This window comes from Pseudopipra pipra, chromosome 10, assembly GCF_036250125.1.
Source record: "Pseudopipra pipra isolate bDixPip1 chromosome 10, bDixPip1.hap1, whole genome shotgun sequence".
Taxonomy (NCBI): Eukaryota; Metazoa; Chordata; class Aves; order Passeriformes; family Pipridae; genus Pseudopipra; species Pseudopipra pipra.
Window position 1 is genome coordinate 7,270,906 of NC_087558.1, and position 23,871 is coordinate 7,294,776.

Sequence of the window (23,871 nt, forward strand, 5' to 3'; positions counted from 1 at the left end):
CATCCCGTGTCCCAGGGGCTGCTCTACTACAACACTGACAGGTGATCCAGGATGGTTAAAAGCACTTGTTTATTGGTTACAATATCAACTCATGGCAACATCTTTCACTGAGCCACTGTACAAATACAAAGAAAAAGATCCATCCTGGAAAAAAAAAGCTATAAACAGTTGAGTTCATAGCAAGTGATTTTTTTGTCACAGGGAAGTCTTTTTACAACAGCACTGTTAAAGAACAAATGGCACAAGTCCCTGGTTTTTTTAATAGCTTAAATAAAAGCTTTAAGACTGTTTCTGAATACATACACAATCCAAAGGCAGTGCAGAATCACTTCATAATTGGTAACATTACCAAAGTTTTCCAAAGTAGTCAGCAACAAGTAAAAACAAAACAAAAAAAGCTGATGAGAGATCCTGGGAACTAAAGGCAAAGTAAAATCAAGCATGTTTAGAAGCATTTTACTTTGGACTCCTTTGGATGTAATATGTACTACAAGTGTTCAGATGCTTTTATTAAAAAAAAAAAAAGGAGAAAAACACAAAGAGAGCACCATTGTGTAAGTAAAACAAAGGCTTGAAATATCTAAGACTATTCCACCGAAGTCCATATTAGTTAAAACCTAAACATACTGTGTGGTATAAGAATGTCAGGCACATGTAATCTGTTATCAGTTATATCAATTAGTAACACTGTTCACACATTTACCATAACAACACTGCATTAACATTCTGCATGTATTTTACATAACCAGCAATTGGATAAAAGGCTCTGGTGCCTCTGAAGTGTAGGAGGAGTGTGACCAGCATGCATGCCAGAGTACTGGATACACAGTGCACCATCAACCCATGCTAAGTACTTGTACAGGAAATGCTATCTCAAAACCAGCCATTCTGCTACACAACCATTGATACCAACTAGTCCAATTAGCCAATACTCTCACCAACATCTTAAAGCACAGCACTAAACCTAGTGGAGGTGACAGTGTCCTCAGAGAGGACAGACTACAACTCTTGGAATGTTTTCACAATGTTTTCATTCCACCTTAAAGTAATTAATGTGAACTTCATCGTGGGACAAGCAGTTACACAACTGAAGTAAAGAGTTAACTATTTCCAACCCATGCATTACATAAGGACACACTGGGACCTGCTGCTGCACCAGGTCAGCTTTACCAAGGCAAGGTCAGGCCCTGTCCATAGGCAGGGAAAAGCCTATTTATTCTCTGTTCCATTTCCACTGGTACAAATCTCATCAATATACTGAGCTGTCAGCTCTGCCAGGTGCTGCCCCTTCTCTGCAGTTGAGCACGGCAGAGGGTGGTGACGGGAAGGAAAAGGTCTGGAGACAGATGGGAACAGGCCACATTACTGGAGTGCAGAGTGCACATCAGCACGACGCCGCAGCAGCTTTCTCCTCCAGCAAACAGACGCCTGAGTCTACACAGGAACAAGCCCAGGCTGGGCACTCGCCCAAAGGGAGAGCTCTCTATTGCAGAGTTCAGTCTTGTAGGAAAACGCTGACAAGCTCTACCTGAATAAAACAAATTGTTACACCGAGCACATGGCGCTGCTTCCCAAGCCATGACCGACTGCCTTCAGAGAAGAGGCTGGGCAAGAACAACCCAGCCACCATTGGCACAATGCTCCTGGCTACTCCATTTCTTAATGACACAACTTACTTGAAATTCAGCTAAGGATGGAGTTGGGCAACAAACTTTGAAAGCCAGTGAAGATGTGCCCGCTAGTGCTGCCAGACCTGCTGTGAGTGAGTTTGCTGTCATAGTGCAGTCAGGAATCACAGGAGCTGCACACTCGAGCCCGTGGTAACTGTGGGCACACACCAGTTTCTTTGAGATTCAAAACTGGGGTAAAACCTTTTAAGTAAAACCTACAAAGGGTCATTTTATTACCTTCCTTGTATTAGGAGAAGTTTGAGCTTTTACCATTGAAGCCACATCCATTTTATCAGGGGCATCGACCTTGCGAGGTCAGACAGCCGTTGAACAGGAATGCCATTGCCTGTGTGAGTCACTGCATGGCCTCACACAGCACCTGTGGTACTTAAATCTGTAGGCTTAAAAAAAATAACCCATCTCCAGGGCAGGAACGAAACTGCAAACGTCACCTGGGCAGGATCTATCACGGGCTTTCTCCAAGTTCCCAAGACGCACCAGATGCTGTTTTCCCCGCTGTGCTCGGGCTTCTCCAGCATCTCCTCGTGCGCCGACACAGGAGCCCCCTCGGACCTGGGGCACTTCAAACCCAGGGTGCCCAAGGAGCAGAGGCAGGCAGGGCTCTGTGATGCCTTTGGACACCTCAGGAAGTGGTTGGCATTCCTTAGTATTTATTTTAAAAGCAGCTGAATCCAACAGACAACAGCCATCCAACACTGACAGTGAAGTTATTTGCAGTAATAACCTTACAAGAGCCATTACCACGGTTACAGGATACCTGAACTGGTAAGAAAAGTTATATACAGCTGTAAAATTGGTTTTGGAGTTTCACAAGTAGAAACCAGTTTTAATACCAGAATGTAAAAATGGCACCTGTCTTGGCAAAGGTGTTGACTAGGAAATTGGTTCAAAACACACTTCTATGGAAAAAAAGTTTTTTAGAAAAAGAATATTTTCTTAAAATTCTTTAGTAACAAATTTCCAGAATGATTCACTCAAGGCAGCTGTGAGTTACAAAAAAAAAAAAATAATTGAGTGTAGCACTAAAAAATAAACTGAGTCTGCAAGATCCCAAAGAGCTGCTCACTTAAGAGTTACAAGAATTCCACAATAGTTCTTTTAATGCAGAGAGATCGTAAAGCAAAACGCTGAGGAACTCCTGTGAGACACAATACAGTGGGATTTTGGTCCTACACCACAAGGCTGCTGTTAGGAAATGTTCCTTCTCCAGCACAAGAGGTGCCTTTTCCTTATTTTAAAAGTGAATTTACTGTGATTGACTGGTACATTTATTGGCACCTTCACCACTATAGACATGGTAAGTTTACAGGCACAGTCTGGAAGTACTGAAATTTAAGATTAAAAATGTCAGAAACTTGACAAATAGTCATCTCAGCCAGAAATCCAGTTGGATATATTACAAAATTCTGGCCCTTATCTTGACTACCTGACCCAGAGACACCCAGGCTCCCCATCGGTTCTGAGGAGCAATAACTAATATCATCTTCCAACCTGGTGATTTAAAATTCACGTTATTTTTAAAGTAAGTCACTTAAGAGAAGCCAATAGACTTAATCCCCCTTTCAAAAAAAGCCACAGACGTTCAGATTCCCAAGGGAACATCCACTGTTCAGACAGGCTGCCAGGCACCAGAAAGTTAAGCAACCTCCCTGGGCAGTTTCATATGGGCATCAGTCACTTGATTTTCCTCTCTCTACGCTCAACTGTACCTGATCAGATTTATAAGCAACTGACATCCAAATCAGAATCAAATGGGGAAAGGAGAGGAAAGGGCTATTTACAGTGTTGGAGCTGCAGAACAACTGGCATCCAGTAACCTCCTGGCACAGCCCTCAGTGACCACAGAAAGACCACTGTCAAGGTTATCGTAGGAAGTTCTCAGGGGTCACAGAGGAGCATTTCAGTTACACAATTCCTTTGATAATTCACTGCACAGAACTGACAACAAGCACTTTTGGCTGTGCTGTGCTTTGGCAACCCCCGAATTTGGAGGGGGATTACAGGCGATTAACTGCACAGTTAAATCCTCTTTAGGAATTTAAGCAAAGTCTTCCTGAATTTCTCAGCTGGTGTGGAACTGAGTAAGCTCTGCAGAGGCACTGCTCTGGGCTCCCAGCAGCAGCTGAATCACTGTCAGTGCAGATCAGCTGGAGCCTGAGATGGGCCAAACCCACCCCGTTCAGCCAGAGCCGAGCACTCGGCTACTGCACGACAGCAGCGACCACTTGGCTTCTGTACCCACGGACTGACTGCGTGGAATAACTGATGCAAAAAGCTGCAGGAAGGAAGCTAAAACTTCTAGAACTGGAATTATTTTATTTTCAAATTAATTTTGCTGTTGTTGCAAGCCTGCCTGGCATTAACTCCTTGGTGTTTGGAGGCCATGACTGCCAATGGATGAACCAGGAACCACTGGCTTGAAGGAAGAACCTCCCCTGATTAAAAATAGGCAAGCAGGTCAAGAAGTGAGTGAATAAGGCGGTAGGTATTAACTGGGAGTCTCCAGGGCCTTTAGAAAAAAAAACCAAATGCCTTCCATTATAAAAAACACATACATACCATTGGCTTCACTTTATCTACAGTAAATTCACAAAAAACATTGAAAACAGCAATCTAGTTCACCCACTACAAAACTCAGAAGTGACATCTCAGGTTAAAAGCAAAGCTATAAATGTAGTTCCTTAAAAAATGCAAACATATTTCTTTACATACAGACAAATGTTACATGATTGGCTGCTATAATGTGTATATTCTGTTATGTACAAAAAAAAAAAGTACAGGATTAGCAGACTGAGCACAAGCAAAAACCCTTCAAGGACAATCTAACCAAACCACCAAAAACAAAAAGACTGGCTCTTAGTTTGTCGGTCACCATGATTATGTGTGCTGGCCCCTTTTAAAAAGTCAGTGATTTCTTCCCCCCTCCCCTATTTCTTCACTTGATTTTTTTTTTCTAGTTTACAGAAAGCCTTTTTGTGTAATAATCAGTGAATAGAAAAACTTCACCTGCAAATACAAGGTAGAAATGTTATTTCACAGCTATAGGCTGCAGCATTGATCTCTCCAGATCTCAAATGGAGAATGTACATGTTTGGCTCCCAGTTAATTCCAGATTCTGAGAAAACTGTCCCAAGACCCTGTAGCTACAGCCATGCCGTCATCAGTGACACCTAAACAGCTGACACGGTTGTCATGGCCAGCCAGGACACCTGGAAAAGAAGAAGCAATGGAAGTTACTGACTGCAGGATGTCAAGGACTTCAGCTGTTACTCTGCTCTCCCAGGCAAGTCTTAAATTTACTAAAAGAAGTTGTAATGCAAGATTTTAATTATCCTTTCTGCCTTTACCCTAAAGAACCATACAGAACACAACAAGACACTCAACAATAAGGTTTTTAAAAACATATACACATGGTATCGCCTCCGTTTTTCTTTCTGCCCTCACAATGTAATGTCTCCTTCCTGCCCCAAAGATGTCCTCATCCCTAATCAGGTTGTCTGTCCCCTGTTTTCGGCAATGCTGTCCACAATTTCAGCCATCAAGTTACTTCCAAAATCAAATGTGATGTCTCCTGACAATGTCTTGGTAACAGGAACCACCTTGAGTTTCCCAAGTTTTTCAAACCCTTGGGATCACAAAGCCCCCACATATCATGTCAGACTATCAGAAGAGGAGCACTATCCTGCCTCTTCCCGCTTTGCTTTTGCTTTCCCTCTGCCTGTTCTTGCCCTTGTCTGCTCTGCCAAGGTTCCACACCCAGGTCTATCAGAACTCAGCTACCCACGTGTCCCTTAAGGAAAAGGATCTATTTTCAGTCTGAAAAGCAGAACTGATGTTCAGAACTGAACCAGGCCCCAGCATTTAAGTTCCTGTAAGTAGCACAAAGAAATAGCTGCACTATAAACATGCTGTGTCCTGACAGAAGTGACTAATTCAAGGACCAGAAGTGTCCACTTCACCTCTCTCCCAACAGGAGGAAATGATGGTCCCCAAAGCAAAAAGCCTACATCAGAATTACTGCCTCTGAATGGGTGCAGAAGTCAATGCAAATGTGTAATTTTGTATTACTTAAATTCACATACTTCAGTGAAATACTTTTTCCGCAGATGTAACGTCATTTTGGAGGCTGTTCCTCAGCCCCAAGAGCTGTGAACTCCCAGCACAGAGATCTGTAATGGCTCATTCCCCAAAACAGGCCTGGGTTCCACTGACTGCAGCATTTACTGCACACACCAGAGATGGAACTGAAATGCAGTGTAACTACTGGAACACAGAACCAAATGCAATAAAAGGGTGCCATTCCAAAAGAACAGTGTTAAAAGGAAGCAGGCAGATTCCATAACACCAGCAACAGCACTGGCAGCGAACTGGCTCTGCATTCTGCACAGAGTGTGAACATCCCCTGGGACAGCTCCCAGCAGTTGTGTGTCCTCACCTGCCCTCTCCCCTTTCAGGGTGTCCCACACGTTGCAGTTGAAGTCATCGTAACCCGCGAGCAAGAGGCGCCCGCTCTTGGAGAAGGCGACGGAGGTGATCCCACAGATGATGTTGTCATGGGAATACATCATCAATTCCTGATCTGCACGGAGGTCAAAGAGCCGGCAAGTGGCATCATCAGATCCAGTGGCAAATGCATGTCCATTAGGGAAAAACTGGAAGTTTTAATTAAGAGACAAGAGTTTGACACCAGAAAAATACAGTGTTCATGCAGGAGTTTAAGAACACGACAGGATTATTTTGCCAGGGTGACCAGAGTGGTTTATTTTAAAGAAATATATGCATGTTAAAAAATGCATATAAACAACTATGCAAGGAAACCCCTCTGGAACAGTGCTGGTGACACCTGAGGACTGGAATTGTACCCAGCCAGTTCCCACGTGCAGGGTAACAGGAGTCACAGGGGATGCAGCTGACTCCTACAGAACAGAGCAAACCCCAGTTCTGTACATCCTGCCTGTGGGCCAGGAAGACAGGGAGAAGTGGAACATGATGTTCCATCCTGAGCTGGTCAGCCAGGTTGGCTCAGCCAAGATAGAAGATTGTAAGCAATTCAATTTCAAAAAAAATCTACTCCAAATCCGAGTCATCCTCTCAACATCCGTATTGATTGAAACGGGAATGGAGAGAGCTCAGCACATCTCAGGGTCCAGCTCTAAGTATAGGATCTGCATTTTTGTACTGGTCATGCGTTCAGTATTTTCTCAGCCTTAATAATTTTTTATGTTTATCAAAAACAGATGCAGCTTAGACTTAGATTTCATTCCCTATTTACCAGGGCTTGTATCTTGCAGATCAGAACATAGTGTTACTATGACAGAGAGGAAATACAATCCAGTTTATAAATATTACCAAATTATTCCAGGGAATATTCAACATCAGGACTGATTTTTAACTTTGCCTTCCAGAATATTTCTCTGAAAGCTCTTTTCAAAGAAAATATTAAATACACTTTTGTTCAACCAAAACCTTTAAGATGAGGACACTTGGCTGTTTTGCACCAGTATATTGCATTTATCTGCAATTTTCAGTTTTTAACACATTGCTACACTGCAAAAAATCTCCCTAGTCCATTCTTCACTTCTTAAAAAAAATGATGTCTCAGTTACTGAACAAAAACACCGCTGAAACTATCCCAAGAACAGCTCAATGCATCACAGATAATGTCAATAATAATTCAGTTACAAACTAGATCATAATTTATTAGACAACCTTCTCCAATTTAGCAGTCCCTACCCTAACTAACTGATTTTAAATCAAGGTAACTCAGTAGCTGAATTCATGTAAATATAGCCTTTATCCTCCCCCTTTCTTCCCACGTGGAAATACAAAGGATCACTTACACAAACTGCATTAATATCTGACACGTGCCCTGTGAACGACTGCCTGCACATTCCATCCCGGATATCCCAAAGCTTCGAGGAGGCATCGCAGGCACCCGAAACAAAAGTCCTCATGTCTGGACTTAGGGAGAGACTCATCACATCTCCAGTGTGCCCAGTGAACGTGGTGGTCTGCTGACCAGTTTCAATGTCCCACAAAGCGCTGCAGATAAAAGGTTACAATGTTAACACTGTGTCTGTGATTATTTCAGAGTTCAAGTTTCAAATACAAATAAAGGCACTGGAGAGAGGAAAAGAAAAGAAAGAGGGGGTGAGGGAAGGCCAACAGAGCTCAAAAACTCACCAAGTGGTGTCTCCTGAGCTAGTGACAATTTGGTTGTCATCTAGGAAGCGACAACAGGACAAATATCCTAAAAACAAAACAGTTATGTTAGTTTCCAACCCAGGAGTAATAACTGCAAGTTTAAAATCCAAGAACAGCATCAAAGTTCTCCCACAGCCAGTGTGTGACCAGCAGTACTGTTGCACAGCTCACAGAACACCTCAGAGTGAGATGGTTTCCTGTGGTGCAGTAACAAACCGAAGTGGAAGAAGACCATGGCTGACCTGTGTGTCCCGGCAGCTCCCGGCTCACCCGCACGTTCCCCTCCCTGGTTTTCAGGTTGTATATGGAGCAGATGTTGTCCAGGCCACCACAGGCCACGTAGTTGCCAGAGGGAGCGTAGGCACAGGTCATCACCCAGGAGGATCTCAAGGGAATGGCGTGCATCTTGGGAGAGACACAGCTCGTGAGGGCACGGACAGCAGCTCACTCTCACCCAGTCACTCGTTCAGCAGCTCAAACACACACAGGGCACTGTGCACTATAAGTTTCAGTATCTGGATTTTACAACATATTACAGCTCATTCCATATTTACACATCCACACACACTGGGGTGACAGACACCAGCGGTATCTGCAGGGCAGACATACAGAACTTCAGCACGACACTATTCCACAGCAAAGCTATCCTAAACTTAAACACTTACAACATTTGTTTATTCTACTTAATTTCTTTGTCCAACTCTTTTACATTTTTGAGCTATAGGTCGTAAGACAGGATGGCTGTGCCCATGGAGACTGGACAGTAAGCACAGCTTTTTTATGTAAGCACAGCTTTTTAATTCCTTCTCCTTTCTCTCCCCTCAAACCCAAAATCTTCCTGTAAATTCTGAGGTTGTGTATTTCTACAATTCAAAACCAGATTAGTTTCAGACACAATACCAGACAGGTAGAGAGCAACAGCTACCAGCTACTGCACTAGCAATTTAAGGGTGAAAATGTTACATATTACCTATGTAATTAACTGTTGCTTCAGAAACACACCCTACAACACATCACTAGTAATCAGCTAGTCAAAGAGGAACAAAAAATTATGTCTGAATTAGAAACACTGCTGCTTTTAATTGACTTGCAACCATAGAAAAAACAGACACAAGCCTTCTCAAACACACAAATCATACATTAACTATTGATAAAGATTATAAATAAGTACCTTATTTGTTGTATAACTATCCCAAATAATTAATTTTCCATCTTGAGAAGCACTGACTAGTAGCCTAAATATAAACACAAAATAAAATATGTTAATGTAAAACAAACCACAAATATGTCAAAACATACATATATCATTCATGATTACCAAGTGATTCAGAAGTTTCATAATTTCTCAATTACCCTCTGCTTTTTCTTTTTCAGTGGAGGAGTGCATTTGTTGGGAAAAGCCTGCAAAGATCTAGATCTACACATGACCTGACTGAAGAGTCACATGTGCACAGGGACTCATGATTAGCACTGAACACAACCACACAACTTGGTGAATTTTATGAATTTTATGCATTTTATGAACTCCCTCCACAGCTGCTTTCATTATTCACACAATAATATTCTAACTACACAGTAATAAGAAAGCAAATAAGGAATTTAGGTGAAAATGAACCTGGAGAGCAGAGTCCATATGTATTCCTCTCTGGACAACATGACAGAGACACGAGGCAGTGTTACCACCTGACCATCAGTTGCTCTAAAGGCAGCATAACAAAATTCCAACTTTTCCCACTATGTACAAAAGGATCTTTTTTTTCAATGAAATAAAATTGGTCTGTAAAGTTTTGAAATCTTTGTTATCACAGCAGTTACATGATTATTCATCATCTTGGAAAATACAATGCCCAGCATTCCAAAAATATGCCTCACCACATTCTCTCCTCTGCTCAAAAACTTGGTTAAAAATGAAAGAAGGGAAAATACCCATAGTAAGAACAAGCCAAGTACCTCTCCTCTCTATCACGGCTTCTCTATCACCCCTCTGCAGTTTTAAGAAGGCAAAGTATAACTAACCTCAAAAAACCTGTGATGTCTCTTCAAGGGCACCAACATCACTCCATAAGACTCCCAAAACCTGACATTAAACCTGAAGCTGACAATCTGATTTCCAACCCTTAAACTGCAGGTTTAAGCCTCCCCTGTACCAACCTTGAGTCAGATCCCCAGTGCATGGCATAGATTTTGGCTAAGTGACCTCTAAGCGTGCGCCGGGTCCGCATTTGGATCCGACCCACGGAGTCCAGACTTGTTGTGATCTAAAAATAAATAAAACAAACCCCCGAGATACTGAGAACTATTTTTAATGCACGAGATAACAAAAATACATATGAACTTTGATAGAACATAATCTGCCTTGGCTCACAACAAAATCAAACAAAAAAGGGCTACTGTTGCACACCCAGGATTAGGTCCTTGCAACATTGACAAAAACAGATTTTACTGCCTGTAACACTCTTCATGATGGCTACACCTGAAACTTCAGGAAAGCTTTTTAAAAGCTATTTAAGGCTATTTCAGATTATCAAACCTGAAAGTTTTCAATTAAAACCAAGGAAAGAAAATCCTCCAATGTTTACTGCACTGTTACTTTTTTAAAGCACGGCAGAACTTTAAATGCAAAATCTTTTTGTTCCCAAAATACAGCTAGAAGACATTCATTGAAGTCTTTCTAAATACATTAAACACAATAAACATGCTCTATTTAAAAGGTGAACTGGAAGCAGGATCCATTACATTAAGATGGTGGGGGGTTTTTGACTGGTTGGATTTTTTTCCTGTTTTGTTTATTTGGGTTTTTTTGGTGGTATTGTTTTGTTCTGTTTTAAATACACAGTACATTTCCAAAGGCTTCTTTCACTTCATTCTTTCAGTTACTGAACAGGAACATGCAACAGTCATAAACTGGTATTTTTAATTTTTTTTCTACCCAGTAACAGGCTATATACAAAAAATCAGGAACATACCTGAGCAAGAGTTGTGTCACTGCACGCTTTCCTGGCATCCTGAAAGAGAAGAATGGAACAAGTTGAATTGGAAAGGCAACACTGAGCATCGACTGAGAGAGTGTCTAAAGGAAAAATGACTCAAGTTAGGCTTCAACACACTCAAAAAGCCACACACCACCACCGACTGACATCCCATACACCTTCTGTCACCCTAACTGGTTGGATTGTTCAGGGGATCTAAAGCACTGGCACACAACTAGGGGTAGTGGAGGAAAAGGGACTTAGGAAGGGCTGTGCCCCAGCAGCCTTTGAATCTCCCTTTCTACAGACTATGGGATTCAAAGGCACTTGCAGCCATCCTGAAGTCCCAGTGCCTACCCTTTTCCCTGTATTCCTTCCCTGGGGTGGATGTGCTTGCTCAGGGTGTGCTGAGCACAAGGGAAGAACTGATCCACCTGGAAAAGCAACCATATATTACACATGATTAGCAAGCTCTGTGCCACATGAGGCTGTACATTAATTATCAACCCCCTTGGCACCACAGGGGTGACAGTGCCAGCTGGGAGAGGCAGGATGGAAATCAACAGGCAGGATCTGAGCAGGACAGACAGCAGGATTACCAAAGCTTCACCTGATGATGCACTTGATGCAAAATGAAGGGGAAAAAAAAGATTCCACTAATGCCCTCACTCATTTCATGGAACGGGTGGTGCTCAGCTCTCCATACAGACATTCCTTAGTTTTTCCTTATTTCAGACTGCATGGACATAGGACTTATTTTCTGCACATGATTCAACCCGACCTAAACACCAGACTTTCCTTTCATTCACATAATCAGTCACAGACTGAACACCTGACACGGGTGAGCATCACTGAGCCTGGTCCACAACACTGATTTTGCAAAACCTGGTTTTAGTTACAGCTGAGACTGCACTGCCCTCCTTCAACTGCGGCCCTGCACTTGAAAAACTGAAACAGGCACATGGTCAGCAACTCCTTCTGAGAAATCTGGTTTAAAACTGGCTTAAAATTAGACAGGAACTGTGTAGCACAAGTTAAGTTAAAATCATTGACAGCTCAACAGAAGGATCAAGCCACAGAACCCTCTTGAACTCCTGTGATTTTTCCAGTTTCCCAAAAACAGTGGTTTTCACCACACATTTGTGTGTCCCCCCACCCCACCACAGTTCAATCTGTGCACAAATGGCAAAGTCCTCTCTGAGAGGAGGAACGGAAACATTTACTCACACATTTTGGAACTGCATCAACACTTTCAGACCACGATCTTAATTTTTTTTTCAAGCTCTTGCTTGAGAGTTACTTGACATTGCAACTTCAACATTTCTTAAGTGCATGTTTATTTTGACCACCCTTTATAGCTCTCCTCCCAAGAAGCAAGCCTGAGAGTGGATTAAGTCATCTCAACTTATTTTTATAATGTCTGAACTGTAGAAATATTTATAAAATGTTGACGTCTGGAATCAGGAGGGGTTTAAAATACCAGAGCAGCAAATCCCTTAGCACTCAGGACTTATTTCATCCACAGGAAGAAACACACTGGATATTAAACAACTTTACTTGTTTGGTTTAGCTGAAATACTTAAAGATGTTCAACATAAAATGATTTCTCAATGCAGTCTGAATGAGACAAAGCATTTTTTCTCTTTAAGGAACAGCTATTAGCAACACCTGTACTTGAGGCTGTCTAACACTTGCCATACGATTGGCAAAGTTGCAGGAACAGGAGAGTTTCAAGAGACTATTTTAATTCTTACACTGACACTGTCATTTCTACGTAAGCATCGTCGTAACAGAATCATTAGTGTCAAAAGATAAAAAAGCTCCTCTGTGTACTTGTAGATTTTCTCAGTTCATGCAGCAGACAATGCAAAATTGGTGAGAAAAATCTACCTGCTCGATCAGTGTGCAGCCCCCACGATTTCCAACCACACGCACCTCAGACTGCAGTTTTTTCCTAAAATTCATGGATTTTTTTACATATAGTGCCTATTTGTTCAAAATGTCTGGTTCAAGTGACACTGTGCCAAGTAAGCAGCACTTCCAAAAATCATTATCCTCAATTTCAGTTCTCAAAGTGAGGACATACATATCACAAGGGAACTTTTATTACAGAGAAAACTGGGAATTAACTTTAACCATAAACTCATCTGACAGATCTGACAGTTCAGTGTTTAAACCTCCTGCACTAAAAATTCTGGCAATCTTAGGTTATTCCTCCAACACTGTCTGTGTACAGAACTGAGCTACAGCTGCAGTTACTGCATGGGGAGACAGGTACCCACATCACTACGACATTGGAAAAAAAAAATTAAAAATCATTTAACACTTCCAAAATACCACAGGCTAAAAAAAGGGGAATGGACATCTATGCACTGCACTTTGTACACTTGAGGAAGCTGGCAGGTACAATCTGATCTGGACCTCACTTCTAAGCACAAAGCTGATTTTTGTGATTATATTGTTAGAGGAAATATCAGACAAAACCCAAGAGCCGTAAACAAGTAAGACAGCAAAATTCTAGCTATATATAAAACATCAAATGCTGGTAGTGACCTCACCTATTTTAGGAGTGCATCAAAAATAACTCCTGAAAATTACCAGCCCAATGAATCTAGACACTTAAAAGGAACTTTTTTTTTAGCTCCTGTACCTATCCTCTTATCCATCCCAAACAAACACCTATTTAGAAAGAAAACTGTGCAATGATTTAATAAGCAAGATAAACAGTGATCTATAAAAATATGAAAATGAGTTATTTAGTCAGAAAGTTTCTTGGGTATTAAGTCACCAGGAGCATTTGTAAGTTGCATATATATCTGAAGTCAGAATTAAGCACAAGGTATCCAACCCTGCACTCAGATCCAAAGAGGAATCCCTAATTGCCACTGCTGAGCCAAAAGACTCCAAAGGCAATACAGCCCTGCTTACTCAGCTACACCTGATAGATCCAGTTACACGGTTGGGTGACAGAGTTACAAAGGAAATGTTAAATTGACATAAAGCCACAAAATGGAGGGTCAATTATACAAAGGGCCAATCAGATTTTTATGCTCCAAAATTTAAAAAAGAAGCAAACTTTCCTGCAGCACAGTGGAGCTTTCCTGGCAGCTCTTCCTTCACACAATTTTGAATAAAACATAAAATCAGTCTGATTGATTACCAAGACTGAGCAAAGACTTAACTGGCTCACCCTGATGTCATGTAACGGGAGAGTCTTCACACATCAGGTAGAGGAAAAATTATGCACAACTTTTATTTGTGCAACACTGTAATAAAGCTTCAATAGAAAAAAGTATTTTAAACTAAAATTTATTTGCATGTCCTACTGGAAGGGGCACCCAGTGCCACAGCACTGACTGATCCCACCCTTTTCTTTCTAGAGTGTTTTAAGTGAAAATGATGGGATGCTGAACAAGCAGCAGGAAAGCAACACTTGCCCCCACCACAACTCGTGAAACATGAAGTGTGTTCTCCACATGGCTGACACCAACAAGCAGCCTCACATGAAGCAGGAGACACCACACAACAACTGCTGCCAGCAGATGCCGTGCTAAAAAAAAGTCAGTGTGCAACATATTCCAAGAAACCTGCACTCCCCACTGATAGGAATGCTTGCAAATAAGGCATTCCCATATAAATCAGGTTTATGGATGCTTCATGTTTAGAAAGTCTTGATTAAAAATAAATAGACTTTGAATATCCTTATTATGCTTTGTACTTTCCTGAAAACTGCATCACTGAAACGTACAGGCATGTTGCAACAGATTCCTGGAAAACTGACTTTGGGGATGACAGCTCATATTTGGTTTATCTTCAGTGAGTAAATACAACAAAAAGTTAGAACATATGGGGGGAATCAGCATTTAAAAAAAATAAATTCAACAGGAAGCAAAGGGCTTGTAGAAATGACAACCCTGGAAGGTTCTCTCTCACAGTCCATGCTGTGACCTGTGGCAGCACAGTCATCACTTTTAGCCCAGAACAAGCTTTTCTAATACCCCTAAGCCCAGTTTGTAATGCCAAAGTTCTATAAGTTTGCTGCTCCCCTCTTGTTTTAAAAACCCAAAATAAAAAAAAAATTGCAGAGACAAATACACCCCTAATACCAAAACTCAGAGAACTTCAACAGGAAATAAAACATATTGTTCAAGAAATACTAAGAATGCGCTTCATTATACCATTGGCTCTTCTGATTTTTAAACAAATATTCTAAAAACATTTTAGGCTCTGCACAACTTACACAAGTGTAGTAATAGATGTGATCTTTACAATTTATTCCCTTAAAGGAGGAATTCTATAATGAAAAATAAGCAATTAGCAGTTCTCACTCTGATTTGGTTTCGCAGCTGCTCTGCCTCCTGCCGTAACTGTTCCAGCTCACTCATCTTCTTCAGCCTTTATTTCTCACACTCCACTGGTGAAGAAAACCTGCCAATAAAAGGGAAGAAAAATAAGTTTCAGTATCACTTTCTCCTCTTTAAAAAAACAAAACGAAATCCCCCACAAAGCTATATATATATATATATATTTTATATATATATATATATATATATATTTCTCCTGCCTTTGGAAAGGCTTCCAAATAGATATTCCCGTTAGTACACTGTCTTTAATGAATTTGGCAAGACTTAAATGATTTCAATCCCTGAATTACCATGAAAAGTAGAATTAAGTGAAGTCTATTTTGAATATAGAAGCAACTGTCAACAGAACCACCCACTGTACTTTAAGAACCTGTTTTGTAGCAGGGCTCTGCTCACCCGCCCGCAAACTCCGTCACAAATTCTGTGCCCCAAGATGGCAACAGAGAGCAAAGGCTGCAGGTCCCCTCAACATTCACCTCTGGGCTCAACAGAGGTGTGATACAGGCACCTTGCACAGCACAGCCAGGGCAGGCTTGGTTTTAATTACAGATGAAATTTCTGAATCATTGACTGCAGCTGAAATAGCAGGTTTTCTCCAATTTTTCCCATATTTTCCCTGGGCAAGGCACAATGATGTTTTCATTTCAAAGGCCCCCATGCAGTGAGAAGGGATAGCAATGCCTGAACCATCCCTAAAAGCATCCTCATGCTGATACAGCCCTCAGCTGCCTAAAGCAGTTCTCATCTGACTGAGGACTCAAAGCAACCTCAATAAGAAGATCAATTAACAGTAAGACTTCATGCAGGCACACTTTCAGGTTAGTGATTTTTTTTTTCAAATCAGATTTTGCATCGGATTTTTTTCAGCATGTCGAACAAAGTTTCCTCAGATCAATTTTCCTCTTTATTTCCAGCACAGCAGAGCAACCACTACAGAGACCTCTGAAGTCTGTTCACACACACGAGGACTTCAATATCCTTGCAGTGAAAGGAACATCAGAAAGTAACTTGCTCACAAACAAGCCAGGCACCTATTTGTAATTTTTTTCATGACTGGAAAAGCACACCAGAAAGGTGATGGTGGTGGTCCCATGACATTATCTAAAAAGCCAAACCACTTCTAGCTTATAGAAGAAGAAAGACAAAAGTTTGTGAGTATTGCTCAAAAAATGAAAATTGAGGAAGGAAGGAAAAGAAGCGGGAAGAAAAACCCATTCAAAACATTATTTTATGCTTCTTATTTAGTCCACTGAAAAATGGCCAAAAAACAAAGGAAGAAGGGTCACAGAGTGTCTGGGAAGTTGTAGGGAAACCCTTTATTAGGTCTAGATCCTGGATCTTTGTAGTCCAATAGTGATGTGCTCTAAAAGACTGACTCTGAAAGCTTTTCTCCATCTATAAAACACAACACTTTATAGATTGAAAAGAGTGAGAAGTTTTGGTTCAAAGCAATTTACTAATAAGATAAACACCCCTGGATTAACACCTTAAACAAGTGTTTGAGAGCTAAAAAATTTCTGGCTACTCGAGAAGAAAAGTATCTTCATTAATTATCCATCTACTCCTTTTATCAATCTGAACCTCGTGCTTCACTGCAAAGTCCATTTCAGAACAAACTCACAAACATACATAAGTTGGATCATCTCCAGATCAAAATAAATCCAAACCAGTAACAGAAGTGGTGACTTAGGTCTAACTAATATTTCCAGCTGTATGTAAACAAACTATGAGGTTTTCCTTCCTTAAACCTGTGCTCTGTTCAACTACAAAGACATTGTAATTCACATGTGAATATCAAACTACTTCATTTACTATCATGTTCCTATTTCAGATGCCTAAACTACTTAACATGACTTAATGCACAGTAGGTATAACACAGAAGTCATCAGCACTCATGTCTGATTTTAAAAATTAAGCATTAAAAACATCCCTTTAGGACGCGCATTTAATCACATACTTTTAAAGTCTATCAGTTTAATTACAATCTTAATGCATTTAATGAGTATACCTCTATGAAATATAGCCCCATTTTCAGTTCTGACTGTGTCAAATTAATCCTCTCATTGTGATTTTCCTTTTTTTATCTAGAATTTATTTAAAGGTAACACAGACAAAACAATGGTCTCAAAGGTCTTAAGCCAGCCAGCCGTGCTGCCTGCCAATGTTTAGTAGTCTTGTGTGCTATTTTTAACAGAAGATAAAGATTCCTAACAGAGAAGTTGATGTGTCTCTATTTTTCTGAGAAGGGAAGTCAGCCTCTGCCCTGTAATGTGCCACACACTTGAGTGCTCTGTAAACAGTCACTTCAACATAGAGAATTATTGATCATAAAGACAGTGACACTATTCACACCTGGAAGCATGCACGGCCAGTCACAGCCACCTAAAGTCAGGGGTTTTTTTATTCATAGGTAAAACCATGAGCATATTAGGAAATGAGCTGTAGCACTGCACTGGCACTCGAAGTCCATCAATGACCACCCTGCACTTCAACTACAAAGTCGCTGTTAGGGACTTTAATGTCACTTATATCAGCTCTGTTCACCATTAATGCCATTCCTGCACCAGCAGCTACACAGCTTTAAATTGTGTTACACTTCTCCAAGTTTCTACATGGACGAAATCCAGCTCCAGAAGCCTTCTCACCCACCCACACACGTTTAGCTATAATTCTGAAGCAAATAAAAGGACAATGATCTTCCATATTTTTTGAAAGATGTATTTTTTTTGGTAGTGGAAAAGCCCTAGTAGCACCACTATGTTTTAAATCTGCAAGGCCTTAGCATTACTGCTCAGCAGAAAACATGTCAGTGGTTCAAGGTCAAGCCATACCTCAGTGAACAGAACGGCCTTCAAGCCAGCACACATTCCCGCAAAATCCAGGTTTCTTTTAGAACTGGATTACTCCAGCTTTAAGCATTAAAGTTCCTTTCCAGTATGCAGCAGCTGAACAGCAAGCTCTGAGATATTCTTAAGCTATGTATAAACACCAGGATACTACAGTAAACAAACTAAGTGCACAGTTTAACTATTAAATTGAAGCGCATCCAACGCTGTTGCACCGGCTGGTGGCAGCTCCCGATGGCCTCTGTGTTCAGATCATCCCCCACCATGAAGTGTTTAGCAGAACTGGGACTAAAATGCTTCCACTTGGGATTTTTACTTTTTTCTTTTTTTTAGTACTACTTTGATGTGCCCACAGGAAAGTACAGAAATTGAGTGGGTAGGGAGGAAGCTCTCACAGATGCCTTTGAGATTCACACTAACCCTGCAAGCAGCGTCTCCGAATTCCTGTCAAACTCCCGACTGATGTCAGCAGAATCACGACAGCAACACAGGAAGATAAAACACCTGCTTGGATGCCTGGAACTTGTGGATACATCCGTGTCTGTTTTAATACTTCTGATGCTACAGTGATATGGTTGAAGATGTAATTATGTCCATAGACCATTGGCTAGACTAGATTTACTCGCTGTATGTTTTTAAGTGTATCAGTGAAGCACAGCAAGAACTCAGACCTGAGATGCCTGGCAGCACTTGCCAAGCAGAGGCTACATCCTATAAACCTGTCCTCAGTGCAGAGAAGCAGGTCATCACCACAACCTCGAAGTGTGCTATTTTCCAGTGCTATGAGGCATCAGATAAACAACTTGGTTTTTATCAGATTAAATGCTGGGACTGCTTTTGCAGGGCTTACAGGGATTACCAAGAACGGAGGTCATCTCTATATTGCAATTTTTTCCTCATACAAATCACTGAAAACCTCAGTGGATTCAACAAGTGTTGTACTAGGTTACAAAAGACACATGCCTGTTAGTTCTCCCCTCCAGGAAGATCAAAATACTACAGCCAGGAAGGAGCACAGCCTCACAGCCTGGAAAAAAATCTTTATTCCAAACATGAATTTCCCCAGGAGCCCTCAATCATGTACACAGCAAAGCCACCAGCTCTTCTACCTGTATGGGCAGGAGTGAGGCTTCCTCTTGCCACCTCAGGACACCGGGGTAATGTAATGCCTACCTCCCTGACTTATTCATATTTGTAATAAATGTTGAGTCAGAGAAAAAATACTCTGACTTCCCTTAGATGCAGATCCCTAGTGTTATCTGCTTTTCAGCATTCAGAGGTAGCACCTCTGATAAAGAAGCCAGATGCTTCTCTCCAAATGCAATTCATGATGTGCATGATGGACTATGAACAGCATCACCTGCTGTGGCAGGGAGGCCTTGAGGGGACGAGCAACAGGAAGGGGAAAAACTTTTTAATACCTTTGGTAGCCGGGGGTGTACCACGGCAGGACACCCAAGGCATCAGGAAAGGGGGTCAAGGACACGAGATGATTCCATCAGAAGCAACAATACAGGGAGCACTAACCACTGTGTAGCCAAGGCAGTAAATCTCTGCAATACAGGGAGCACTAACCACTGTGTAGCCAAGGCAGCACATCTCTGCCCTCAGCCATTTGCAGGCTGAACTGTCCCTCAGTGCAATTTCTCCTCAGTGGACTTGTACAAGTGAATTTACTGATACCAAAACAAAGTGCCTCCCGAGGCAAAATAATTAACTAAGTCAGATTCCACTGCATATCCAGTGTCAAGAAAGCCACTGGCAGGCTTGAGTGCTCCACAGATAAATTACCCCTTGCACTATTCCTGATTCAGTAGCAACACCATTTGCTAAGAGTTTAATTCTTCATTATACAGGCAGGAGGTGACAAATTACCACAGTTTCTTGTCTCCAAAGTACTTTCTTTACAAACTGTGGACTCAGAACACTGTGGTTGGAAAAACACCCTTTTCTCTGTAAAAACTCACTCCAAATGCACTTGAGCTCACGCTTTGAGAAGATTCACTGAGCCCAGACCCCTGTGACATCCCAGCAGGCAGCAGGGCAGGACACAGTGCCTACACAAGCTGGGATGCAGGGAGTTCATCAGACAGGACCTGCTGACCCCATGGCACTGAGCAGAGGGCTGGCACAGGGACCAAGAGCTGATGGAGCTCTGGAAAGCCAGGAAATAGGCTGGTCTTTGCAGGTTATTCGAAGCAGAATAGCCAAGCATGTAGTGATAGGAACCTTTAGTTCTATTTCAAGTATTTCTGTCTCAGAGAAGATTACAGTTTACAAAATAAGTAATTTATATTCTTAAAAATAAAAAAGTATTTAAAATAACAGGCAGTTTCACTTGCCTTGGCAAGCTTAGCCTATTCCCCTGTAAAATCACCATATACATAGGATGGAAAAAAAATTACTAGAGAAGTGTAAATATGCCCCTTGCCACAGCAAAGCATTACTATTTTCGTGTCAAATATATAGAGATTAAAGGGACTGCATAAAGTGTAACTAGATTCTTCTTAAGAGCTATCAACTCAAGAGTTATTTGGGTAACAATTTCATTCTGTACCAAAAAAATCAGTCCTTTAGAATTGAAATTAATGCTTACCTATACATATCAACTTTAGTTTTTCAACTCATACACAGCAAGATCTCATAAGTGATCAACAGATAGCAGAAAGAGAGGTTTCACATAACTTTCATGTGATCCTCTCTACTAATGATCACACAGGTGGCTAAACATAAGGAATGCTAACTACAGCACCTTACTAATTATAGGAAAAAGACACCAAGGCATACCCCAGCTTTCTCTCAAAGGAGATACATAGTGGTAACTCACACACATTCGGGCTTTGGGCCACAAAACCTTTGTATACTGAAGTTGCTTATGTAAATATACCTGCTTGCCTCCTGTGAGTGCTGACAGTGTTTGCAGGGGTGGACAGTAGGGTTCTGCCTGGGAAGCTGAGCCCTGCCAGCACACACAGACCAATACTTCATGTATTCAGGATGTGCCAAAGAAGATTTTCATAAAACACTTCTTCATTTAGTACTAAACAAGACTTTGGCAGCTTTGCCCACTCATTTATGTCTCCCCAAACCCAGGAATAGAGAATTAAAACACAGAGAGGTTTTATTTCTTGCAGCCTGAAGGCAATGGGTTTGACATATTGGAGAACGGTTCAAAATGTACAAACTTGGACATGGCCTTATATAAAGTGAAATCTCTGCCTGCACAACAGTCACTTAAAGTAAATGCTTTAATGCTGTGATATAGTTACAGACCTTCATATAGAAAGTCTTTCAGCTGGAATTTTACATAATATATTTTCTGCAGCAGAGCTGTTTGAGGACCACACACACACTCAGCTCTCCACTGAGGAAAATGAAACATGTAATGGTTTTTTTTTTACTTATACCTTGGCCCTATGTTGTCTCTCCTGTTTCTCAAAGAGACCTTTCCAGCTATCCATTTTCCCAAGCATCCTTTGTTCTGACTTGTAGCTGTACTGCATCAATAAACAAAGACAACAAAGCAAGGAGCTTTTATATTGGTCAACTAATACTTGAATAACAGCAGAGAGAGGCTGGGATAAGTTGAAACACCAGTATGTAGGGGCTGTAATTGTGCCATTGGGTACCTTGCTCTTCTCTCCTCTCAAACCTCTTCAGTTCATCTCCTTCCTTTATCTTTAATGTACACTTTTGAGGGGTGCACTAGTTACAGAACATCTTACACATTTCAGTAGAGAATAATGATTATTAATTTTAAAATGGTTACCATTTATAAAATAACTCTGGAAATCCTAACAGAATATTTTCCCTAAGTTATTTTAATTTTGCAAAATGGAATTAATTGTCACAGTGATTTCTGAGCCCTGGGTACATGCACAGGAGAGTTCTCCCATATTCAGGGCCTCTGGTCTCCCCAAGAAGAAAACAGGAAGCAGCCTGGGTGTGACCTCGCTCGCTGAGGTCAGCGCTATTGTTGCACTTCTGCACATTTTGGAAGTGTTTTAAAGTGATATGTCTCCATTATAGCTTTGGTACAAAAACAGGAAATAATCAACCAACGCCTCTCGAGAGGAAGGGTATGAGCAGAACTTACTTAAACACCCATTTCTCCAACAGACACCATCCCCAGTTTTAAGGAACTGATGCGAGTGTGTGCTCAAAATTGAATGTACAGCTGGAAAGGAGAGGCCACAAGACAGACTCACAAGCAAACAATGAATCAGTGGGATTTGAGAGTGTGTTCCCTCTTCGTGTGCCCACATGCCCCCTGCAGTTACATCAGGAACACAACCCCACCCACCAACTGGGTGGCAGAAGCAGTTTCAAGACAACAATATTGCTCCTTCCTTCCTTGGCCAAAACACCTCATACCTACACATCACAAACATAAATATGTGCCATTTGACACATATGTAGCTACTCAGCTGGTGATTTTAGTATGACTTTGAAACAAAGCCTGCCACATCAAAACACTTCCATTTACCACAATAACTCCTTGGTGCTGTGAACAGAAGTCATTTCAATGAGACAAATACAAACATCTGTGTTCACCTTCAGACTTCAGTGCTGTAAGGATCAACCTCTGGTGTGTTTCAGTCACAGAGCTGGGTTTGATGACTGGTTTTATTACGGTTGCCATGGAAGACAAACAGACCGACAAATACTGACCTTGTTAACAGCAGTCACAAAACAGACAAAGGAAATCACAGTTGAGAAGTTTGAGTGAAATAATTCTTAAGTTTGCTAGCAAAAAACCATCAGTAACTTTAGACTTTTACCCTTCTTCATGCAGTAGGCTGACATTTCATGAGACTAGTGTCTGAAGCTCACAGATTTGAGAGTTTATTTCTAAAATCCAACTGAAAGTCTAAGCCAAGTACATTCATAAAACATACAGAAAGCCCCTACTCTTCTTTGCCCACACACACTAGATTCTAGAAAAAAACCCCAAGAAATTCAGTGTTGAGCACAAGGTTGAGAAAAGCACAGGAAGGAAGGAATTTTTAAAAGTCATGAATATTTCAGTCCAAAAGAGTGATTTTTCCAAAATTAACATTTTTGCATCTTATGCTCATTATGTTTGTTTCCAGGTCAAAATGTTTTGGTACATAAGCACAGATTTATTTTTATCACACTCCCTGCAAACAGAACTTCATGTGAAATTCAAACTGTCTTCAGCGACTATAATGATTCGCCAGTAAAAACTTGGTTCACTGACCTCAGGACACATCACTGAACAAATTATTAATGGTTTTGCAATTCAAAACATCTAAGAAGTGGCAAGAAAAATCTTAATGAAGCAGAAAGATATAACCCTAAGTAAGAAGACAGTGATGGTTCCAGTCCAATTTCTTCTTTGGGCACAGACAGGTGGACACACACAGGGAGTGTGCTGAGGGTTTTTGTCTCTTCCAATACCCAGCCACATCCAGAGGCTATTCTAACGTTTTACTAGGAAAAATGTACTCCAGAGTGACAATTCAAAGTCATTTTGAAAGACCCTCATTTACATTAAAATCCATCTCCAAACAAGTTTGATTTTGGATTTTTTTAGGGGCCAGCACATTGGTATTTACTGAAGTGGCATCATGGAGGGCCAAGCAGTGCTATGCATATAAAATCTGGTCTGGCACCTACAGGCACAAAAGATTACTGAGGCAGCCTCCTGTTATCTGAGAGAGAGCAGACTGCACAGTGTGCATAAAAGGCACCAAGCACACAGATAATTTTAGGTTTAAAGTCAATGGAGAAAATACACATTAAGAGAAACTAGTACTGTCTCCAAGAAAAGTGC

The 23,871-nt window shown here is 41.1% G+C and overlaps 1 protein-coding gene across 5 annotated transcripts in view; it reads right to left on the bottom strand.

Moving 5' to 3' along the window:
* Positions 1–52: 52 nt before the first annotated feature.
* GNB4 (G protein subunit beta 4) overlaps positions 53–23,871 on the bottom strand; it is a 63,116-nt gene continuing 39,297 nt past the window's right edge. For 4 of the 5 annotated variants that reach the window (XM_064665906.1, XM_064665908.1, XM_064665905.1 and 1 more), the window contains exons 2-10: positions 15,193–15,292; positions 10,862–10,900; positions 10,047–10,153; positions 9,067–9,130; positions 8,138–8,300; positions 7,875–7,941; positions 7,532–7,733; positions 6,127–6,343; positions 53–4,900 (exon numbers count right to left, since the gene is read on the bottom strand). In XM_064665906.1, the coding sequence (XP_064521976.1) occupies positions 4,794–4,900; positions 6,127–6,343; positions 7,532–7,733; positions 7,875–7,941; positions 8,138–8,300; positions 9,067–9,130; positions 10,047–10,153; positions 10,862–10,900; positions 15,193–15,249 (1,023 nt within the window). In that variant the 5' untranslated portion in view covers positions 15,250–15,292 and the 3' untranslated portion in view covers positions 53–4,793. The remainder of the gene's footprint in view (positions 4,901–6,126; positions 6,344–7,531; positions 7,734–7,874; positions 7,942–8,137; positions 8,301–9,066; positions 9,131–10,046; positions 10,154–10,861; positions 10,901–15,192; positions 15,293–23,871) is intronic. The other variant, XR_010433021.1, reaches the window with a different exon arrangement.